This window comes from Henckelia pumila, unplaced genomic scaffold (genome assembly GCF_033568475.1).
Source record: "Henckelia pumila isolate YLH828 unplaced genomic scaffold, ASM3356847v2 CTG_601:::fragment_2:::debris, whole genome shotgun sequence".
In the NCBI taxonomy this organism is placed as follows: Eukaryota; Viridiplantae; Streptophyta; class Magnoliopsida; order Lamiales; family Gesneriaceae; genus Henckelia; species Henckelia pumila.
The window spans coordinates 88,819-98,565 of NW_027331866.1; the positions used below are offsets into that span (position 1 = coordinate 88,819).

Below are 9,747 nucleotides of genomic sequence, written 5' to 3' on the forward strand. Positions count from 1 at the left end.
ATTTATTTTTATTTGTCGTGATCCAACCCGCGGGCCTTTCCGCCTAACCCGCAACCCACCTTGGGTTGGGTTGGGTTGAGAATTTTCAGCTCGCCAAGATGGTGGGTCGGCCCGCCATCGACCCGCCAAAAGGTGGGTTTTTGGTGGACCGACCCGCCCCGCCATGAGTTGGTCCGTTTGACAGCTCTAGTGATATCTCGCATTTTTTTAATGAAAATTGACAAATACTCAGAGATAAAATAAAACATTTCATTTATATCTATGTGACATTGACATCTAGAGGTGACAAAATGAGTTATATTTGTCGGTTTGGTCCATCTGACCATACAAAATAGATGAATTGAGTTGACGATTTCTCAACCCGTTTAAAAAGTGGTTCGTCCCGGCCACCTAATAGTGTGTTGAGGTGAGTTACAGTTTGGCCCGCCAAATTCCGTCCCGGCCCATCCAATGATGTGTTGAGGTTAGTTGCAATTTGGTCCGTCAAATTATAAGTGTAGGTCCTTGGGTTGACCAATTCCGTCTACTAAATGACAGGAAAAGGAATATGATCATAGGCTCATAGCTTTCAATTTTCCACGGGGGTTTGTTTGCAAATACGAAATCATCTGTAATTCAAACCACAAGAAATTGCAATTTGGCCCAAATTTAAACCAGAAGAAACATCATTGTGTTTTTTCACTTCACTTCACAGAATCTCTCTTGTTTTTGACTTCGCGATTAGCCATCAATTTACTTGATTCGATTCGATATTTTGCTTCAAAATCACTTCATTTGCTGCGGATATTTGCGAAAAATATACAGAGACATGAAATTGTCACCCAGAGAAGTGGACAAACTGATGCTCCATAATGCTGGAGCATTAGCCCAGAAGCGTTTGGCTCGCGGATTAAGACTCAATCACCCTGAATCTGTTGCTCTTTTGGCATCTCAGGTATTTCTTTCTTGAAGCTTACCGAGGATTTGAAAAATCTTATAACAGTGTTGATTTTTTTTTGTTGGATTACTCCACTTGTTACACCAAGGTTCCGATTTATTGCTGCTTTTATCTACCGTTTTCTGATAAATGCACGGAGTCCAATTTGGAGATTGGTTTACAATATGATAAATCGATGATGGTCAACGCTTTCTATTCATTGATGAAATCCAATAAATATGATTAAAACCAATTCATTTGCTATTCAATTAGCTGATAATCTAATATTAGATCTTTTTTTTAACACTTTTATTTCAAAAAGAGTAAGCATCATCATTGTTATTTTAGAAAAATTCTGATATAGCATTTCATGGATTCAAGAAATGTAATTGGGTTTACAAATTTTTTTTCTTTTGCCGTGTTTTTAAAAACCAATGACCATGTTTTCCTAGGCGATTTTCTTTATGAATGGTGAATTCAAACAGATCATTAGTATGCCTTTGATGCAAAATTTTTTGTTGGCGAATAGATCTTGGAATTTGTGCGCGATGGTGATAAGAGTGTTGTGGAGTTGATGGATCTTGGGAGGCAGTTGTTGGGAAGGTAATAATGTTACATATTTTGTTCTTGTTTCTCGTTAAGTCCATAGTTTCATGCAGGCTGCGGATGACCTTGTTCTCAGTCGGAAATGTGAATGTGAACATGAAAATTTCCAGAACCTCTAATTGTTGACTGTTTGCAAGAAGTTATAGATATTATAGAGATGAGTGTTTGATGACTGTCAGCAGAAATCAAATAATTTAAGGATTTCTTGTATTTGCAGAAGACAAGTTCTCCCATCTGTTCATTATCTTCTGCATACGGTTCAGGTATTAATCATGGTTGTTTTGAGGAAGTATTCTGTTACCTTTTGCAATTATATTCACCCTGTGGCTGGTTATATTTTGATAAAGTAAACTTAGCTCATGATTGCACATATAGGTCGAGGGAACTTTTCGTGATGGGACAAAGTTGATCACAATCCATGATCCTATATCAAGTGAAAACGGAAATCTGGAGCTGGCTTTACATGGCTCCTTTCTTCCAGGTGATTATCTGGCTAAAGGACATTTCTTGTGTTTTTTTCAACTACTGCCAGGCCATTAGGCATTAGTTCATCCCTTGTTAGAAACCAGTATTCTTTAGCTTAGCAAATTGCTAGTGTTCCTCAACGGAGTTAAGTTGAGTGGACGAAATTTCTCCTTATTATTTACTCTTTGAGAAGAAATTTAATCAAAACTTGCGTGACAAAGCCATGAAAGTTATATCTTGCCATCATAAGCCTACAGAATGTATGTCATAGCTAATGTTTTCATTAATTTCCCATTCTCCTATTTCCCGTCCGTTGAGATGGCAAAAATTGCTCTTCACCTCAAAAAGCACGACCACAAAGAATTCAATATGTAGAGTATAATTTAATATAGAATCATAATTTGTTATCTACTTCTGTTTTTTTATGGGGGGAACAGATTTTTTGTAATTAGCTATTGAAGTATGGTGCACATTTGGATTGCAGTTCCTTCTGTGGACAGGTTTCCGGAAGTTTCATATGCTAAAATTCCTGGTGAATTAATAGCTAAGCCAGGTCAAATTTTAATCAACTCCGGAAGAAAATGCATAGTTCTCAAAGTTACTAACACGGGAGACAGGCCAATTCAGGTACTCATTCGTAAAACTTTGTTTCTGTTTTTTTCTTCTTGATTTTTTTTCTTCTACATATATTGGCACCAGCTTGCTATATATTCTTACTCAAAATTGGTGTCAGAACAATGCTTAGTGTATTGTTTATATGGACCTTGTAGTTTTTTATGCATTGAAATGTAGGGAAGGAAAACATAATTTCGGGCTGTTTATTACGAAAGTTTGCACATTGGCCAATTTAGTTTTTACTCTCCATCCAGTCTTAGCTTCAGATTACCAGTCATTCTTTCTGGGCATGTAATTCCATGGACACTAGTTATTGATTCAATGTTCCGTTCTCTTCCATAATGGCGTTTATAACTATTGGCAGGTCAAGTGATGATCAACTACATGACAGATAAATTTGCTAACTGATCATATAAATAAGTCCGAACTGTAATTTTTTCGATATTTGTTTATTTTCGTTTTCAGGTCGGGAGTCATTATCACTTTATTGAGGTCAATCCATATTTGGTTTTCGATCGGAGGAAAGCATATGGCATGCGGTTAAATATACCAGCTGGGACAGCTACACGTTTTGAGGTTTAAGTTTTGACATGCTGTATTTTGGATTTAGCCGTTCCACCAACAAAGTTTTTATCTTTAAATCTAAATCACCATAAATATCTGCTACATCTACTACATAAGTTTGCATTTATGTTTACTTTATTTCGAATTCAATTGTTATATTGGAGTAAAAGTATTTCGGATGATGTTGCTTCCATTCTTTATTTATTTACTGCTTCTGTTTTGTCAGCCAGGGGACTCCAAAAGTGTTACTCTTGTCAGGATTGGAGGTACACAAGTTATCAGGGGAGGAAATGGAATTGCTGGTGGTATGGTGGATGAGACCAAAACTACTGAAGTGATGAAAACTGTACATGAAGGAGGATTTGGTGATCTGGAGGAAACAAATGCCATGTCCGCTAGCTCCTCATACATTTGTTTTTTCCAGTTTTGAATTTGAATCCATTCTTATGGTTATGAATATGCTGTCTATGATTTTTCAGAGAAGGTCTCATTGAAGAAGGATCTCCTTTTTCGCATTCAATGCACCGTGAAACCTATGCTAATATGTATGGCCCCACCACTGGTGACAAAATTCGGCTTGGAGACACTGATTTACTTGCAGAAATTGAAAGAGATTCTACCACCTATGGGGATGAGTGTGTATTTGGTGGTGGAAAAGTTCTGAGAGATGGAATGGGACAAGCTTGTGGATATTCTTCATTGGATTGTTTGGATACTGTTATTACAAATGTCGTGATAGTTGATTATACGGGAATCTTTAAGGCTGATATAGGCATTAAAGATGGTAATATTGCTTCTCTTGGAAAAGCAGGCAATCCAGATATCATGAACGGAGTCCTGAGCAATATGATAATAGGAGTGAGTCCATGATCTACTGGGACATGCATTTTTTAGGTTTAGTCTCTAAGTACATTAATTTTTCTGAGCAGGTAAATACTGAGGTTATCGCCGGAGAAGGAATGATTATTACCGCAGGAGCTATAGATTGTCATGTGCATTTCATATGCCCTCAATTGGCATTTGAAGCAATAACAAGTGGTGAGATTTTTCTGACCTTGATTTTCTCTAATTTTATTTACACCGAGCATGTTTAAAAATCATTTATTGATAAAGATGCATGTCTCCTTACATCTCTTGTGGGCACTTTCAGTTCTATAAAGTGCAGTCAATACATCTTGTTAGAGTATGTTTCTCTTCTCATATTTTGTTATTAATTATTAAGTAATATAAAATGTGTGTAGGCATCACGACATTGGTGGGAGGTGGTACAGGGCCTGCTGATGGAACTCGTGCTACTACTTGTACACCAGCACCATTTCACATGAAACTAATGTTGCAATCAACAGACAATTTACCCCTCAATTTCGGTTTCACAGGAAAAGTAGGAACTGTGCTCTATGATACAAGTTCACACATTTACAAGCCTTTCGTGTTTCCTGATTTCAGCTTGAGTTTGTTGCCGTCCCAACTGAGACTTGTGAGTGTTAATATCGTATTATCACTTTTTTTGCATCAAATAGGGAAACACAGCCAAAGCAGAAGGCTTACATGAAGTAATCAAGGCTGGTGCGATGGGATTAAAGCTTCATGAGGACTGGGGAACAACTCCAGCAGCAATTGATAGATGTTTGTCTGTTGCTGAAGAATATGATGTTCAGGTAGCTGCTTCTTCGTGCCGGTAGATTAGCCTCTTCATGGTTTTTAAATATTTTATTGATGTATGATAAGATTGGATAGGTCAATATCCATACGGACACATTAAATGAATCTGGGTTTGTTGAGCATAGTATTGCAGCATTTAAAGGTCGAACCATTCACGCTTATCACAGGTAATAAATCCTTCCTTCTTTTTTGGGACTTGGATCCTCTCTAGGTTGTGTATATGTGAGGTATTGACATTTACACAGTGAAGGCGCAGGTGGTGGTCATGCTCCAGATATAATCAAAGTTTGTGGCGTAAAAAATGTTCTCCCCTCATCAACTAATCCTACACGCCCATTTACTCACAATACGATTGATGAGCATCTTGACATGCTTGTAAGTGAATATCCTAAATACTAATGGACGACTTAGGCATGTTGGGTAGTACCTACTAACCAAAAGAAAAAAAATTAGAAATTTATATTCTCGGTGTGCTGAAAATACATTCTTCTGCAGATGGTCTGCCATCACCTTGACAAGGATATCAGAGAGGACGTCGCTTTTGCTGAGTCACGAATCCGTGCTGAAACGATAGCTGCAGAAGATATATTGCATGATATGGGTGCCATTAGTATCATATCTTCCGATTCGCAGGCCATGGGTCGTATAGGAGAGGTGGTTTCTCCTCCAACCTTTGGTTTTCTATTGCGCTGTTCCAATTGCCTTGTCACACTGCTGATGAGAGCAATTGGTGCGCTCACCGATCAAACAAGAGATTACTGCTCACGATGACAAAATTTTGGATTTGAAATTTTTGCCGTATCAAACTGACTTTATGAATATTCTTTTCTTGACAGGTAATTTGCAGAACTTGGCAAACTGCTCATAAAATGAAAGTAGTGAGAGGGCAAATTGACACCACTTCAGAAAATGATAATTCGAGGATCAAGAGATACATTGCAAAGTACACAATCAATCCTGCCATAGCTTGTGGATTTTCTGATTTTGTTGGTTCAGTTGAGGTAGAATAACTATAACTTCTAACATCATCAATTGTGAAAATGTTGATGATTCAGAAAATTGAAGATATGAGTTGGCTACAGGTGGGAAAGTTGGCTGATCTTGTTTTGTGGAAGCCCTCATTCTTTGGTGTTAAGCCAGAAATGGTGATAAAAGGTGGAACTATAGCATGGTCTGACATGGGAGATCCAAATGCTAGCATCCCAACTCCAGAACCGGTAACATTGATACTAATTAGTTCAAAACTTGAGTTGATTTATAAGGAGTATCTTTCAGCCTCGACTTATTAAGTTGAGTACTCTAGATAGCATTCTCCATCTGATAGAGGTAGTTGCTTTGTGATTCAGTCTTTTGTAATGCTTTCGGACATAATTATCTGGACAACATACAATTAATTTGGCAGAAAATGTGTGGCTTTGATTCACATATAAATGGATTGAAACCCAAATTAGGCGAAATATGCACATTCTTGATCAGGTTGACAAAATACAAGTTATTACAGGTGACCATGAGGCCAATGTTTGGAGCATTTGGGAAAGCTGGGAGTGCCAATTCAATTTCTTTCGTCAGCAAGGTATGGCTCTCTCTTCCTTCCTTTTCTCCTTCTCTATTCTCATGCACCTCTCACTGGCACCCTGCATTCACAGGTGGCTCTAGACTCCGGAGTGAAAGAGCTATACGGACTTGATAAACGGGTGGAAGCCGTTGGCAATGTAAGGAAGCTCACAAAGCTTGACATGAAGCTCAACGACGCCCTTCCAGACATCACAGTTGATCCAGAGACATACACGGTGACAGCAAATGGAGAGGTTCTTACCTGCACAGCAGCTGACGTCCTTCCCCTCTCTCGAAATTACTTCCTTTTCTAGATCCCTTACTGCTTCTTCATTTAGGTAATATTGTGATTGGAATAATATGCAAACAACTGCAACATTGGTTGCTGCATTGTCAATTGATTGAGAGGAGTTGACTCTTGATACAATTTGATGTCTCGGTTTCAAGGACATGGAGCTCGAGAATCAATGTTCATTTCATTGAAGCAAATGTAAGATGGCTTAACATATTGGTAAAATTATTAGAGCTGGTTGCCATATTTCATAATCACCCACTAGAAAGAGCCAAATGTTAGATCATAATTGGCCTGCAAAAATAATAATCTCATAAGTGTCTAAATTATAATTGGTTTTTATTCCTTTCTTCGTAGAGTGTTGACGTAGCATCAAAAAATGCTGACGTGACAGCTAAAAATGCTTAAGTGACATCGAGAAATGACGATGTGTCTGTTGTGGCATCAACAATTAAATGCTATGTTTTTAAAACCGGACTATACCGACTGGTTCAACCGGTTCGAATCGGAACCGGTCACCGATTTGATCCGAAACACTCCCAAAAACCGTTTTAACGGTTGAACCGGCAGAACTAGGGGTGACAAATTTTACTTAAATCCCGACCCGTCCCGATTCCCAACCCGTTCTCGTTCCGAATTTTTTCCGACCCGAGTGGTCGGGATTTTTTCCGACCCGATCAATTTCGAGATCGGGATCGGGATAGGCAACCCTTCCCGACGGGATTCCCGACCCGACCCGAATATATAAAAAAATATTTTTTAATAATATTTTTTAATTAAAAAAATAATTTCTTAAAAAATTTTATGTTTTAATATTAATGTTTTATAATTATATACCATATAATTTTTTTTATGTTTATCTTTTTTAATATTAACATTGAGTTATAAATTTTTATTTTGTTTTTTTTATTATGAATAATTATATGTTTTTTTTATTAATCAAGTAGTTGTTTTAGTTTATTTGTAATGTACTAAAAAAATGTTTTAGTTTTTTAGTGTTATATATAAAAAAATTTTAATTTATTTGTAATGTATTAAAAAATTGTTTGATTTTTTTCATATTTTTTTTACAAAAAAATATTTTCATAGAAATTTTTTTAAAAAAAATATTATTCGGGATTACTTTCTCTCGACCCGACGGGATCCCGAATGTTCGGGATCCCGAACATTCAGGTCCCGACACTTTTCGGGTGCGGGATCGGGAGAAAAAAAATATCTCAATTCCTATCGGGACAGGAATCGGGTAAGGGGGTTATGGGACGGGTCCCGACCCGATTCCACCCCTAGGCAGAACTGGTTAAGAACCGAAAAATTGGTTTTTCGGGTTTTTTTGTGAAAAAATAGTTTTTTTTTATATTTTAAAACCTTAATTTAATATTTTATTATATATATAAATGATTATTTGAATTTTTTTCATCGTTAAAAATATTATTTATTAATATTAGAGTTATAATTTTTTTAAATATATTTATATAGTTATTTAGTTTTCAAACTACGATAAATATATATATATATATATTTCTATTTATATAATTTTTTCGATTTTTATAATTTAAAATATATTATTAATTATATTATATTATATAAACGATTTTCCAATCTGACCGTATGGTTTAAAGTTAAAACAGTCCAACTAGTTGGATCGTTTTTTTAAGTTAGATCGGTTTGATCACCGGTTCGGTTATAAAAACATTGTTTAAATGAAAAATGACTAAAAACCAAAATATAACTAAACTTACAGGATCAAAACCCAAAATTGAATACTTACAGGACCAAATCACAAAACAAGCAAACTTACAAGATTATTTTGGCTATTATCCCCGAACAATTTTGCTCCCAAATAATTTGAACCATTGCAATTGTTTATTATTTTTTTTTAAAAAAAAAATATTTATCGAGCACATTGAAAAGATTAAAAGAGAGATTTTAAAGAATATTATTATAAAGTACCAAGTAGAGAACTATCACGATAATTGGCGGACGGTAGAGACGTGGAGTTGTCAATTCATAATTATAAAGGGTTGACTTCGAAGGGGACCCTATTTCACATGAGTTAGAGACTTATTGGCTCATGTGGAGGTTAAATCGAGGGATGTGCACGAGCGGCAGAGACCTGAATGAGAAAACAACATGACCAACCCTCAGAGTATACCCCATAATATTTCAGCAGGAAATATGCTACACACGAGGATCGAACCCGCAACGCTAAGAACCATGTAAAATATTTTTTAAAAAATATAATATATCATTATTTTTAATAGTTTAAGTTCCTAAAATATATTGTAAGATAGAAAATATTGAAGTTGTTAAAATCAATACATTTTCATATATATTTTTTAGTTTGCTGATTGATCCAAAATATGTATTCTCCAAACATGGGTTCGAACAAAATATTAAATTCTTGAACTGAAATCGACCCATTTTTTTATTTTATGGTTAATAATAAATATTGTGATCCATCTCCGCTGTCACTCCAATTAAAAGTGAGTGTGCGTGTGTGTGTTTTTTTAAATCATAAATTAAGAGGAAAAAATCTCGGTTCAGTCCTAAATGTTTGAACACATTTCCGGTTCAGTTCTAAATGTTTGAACGTTCCCGGTTTGGTCCCAAATATTTTCCAAAAATTTTCGATTCATTCCTAAATGTTTTTATGTTTCCGATTTGGTCCCAAATATTTTAAAAAGTTTCCAGTTCAGTTCTAAATGTTTTACGTTCCAGATTTCGTCCTAAATATTTTTCAAATTTTTTTGGTTTGGTCCTTCCATCTACAAACAAAGCGTGATAAAAAAACTTACAAACAAAAGAAAAAGTTAAATAAAATAGAAGGTAATAATAATAATAATAATAATAAATTATGCAAAATAAAATTATGGAATAAAAAAATAATTGAACGGTGCAATCTTATAATTAAAAACATTATCAATCACAAATAAATAAACAAATGTTTTAGCAAATAACAAGTATTACTTATTTCACAAAATATTTGAAATTTTCAATAAATTTTTCAAGAGAAGAATACTTATGGTTAACAATTGAGAAAATATAATGAATTATTTGACCACCGTTAAAATAG

General features: G+C 35.4%; 1 protein-coding gene across 1 annotated transcript; it reads left to right on the forward strand.

Moving 5' to 3' along the window:
* The first annotated feature begins 608 nt into the window (after positions 1-608).
* LOC140873456 (urease) lies at positions 609-6,920 on the forward strand. Its single transcript, XM_073276571.1, has 18 exons — positions 609-934; positions 1,446-1,519; positions 1,740-1,785; positions 1,898-2,003; positions 2,472-2,614; positions 3,068-3,178; positions 3,393-3,556; positions 3,646-4,024; positions 4,096-4,204; positions 4,408-4,547; positions 4,687-4,824; positions 4,904-4,995; positions 5,074-5,203; positions 5,324-5,482; positions 5,665-5,829; positions 5,911-6,045; positions 6,330-6,401; positions 6,475-6,920. The coding sequence occupies exons 1-18, from the start codon at positions 809-811 to the stop codon at positions 6,694-6,696; spliced, it is 2,511 nt and encodes an 836-aa protein (XP_073132672.1). The 5' UTR covers positions 609-808; the 3' UTR covers positions 6,697-6,920.
* The last annotated feature ends 2,827 nt before the right edge of the window (positions 6,921-9,747 follow it).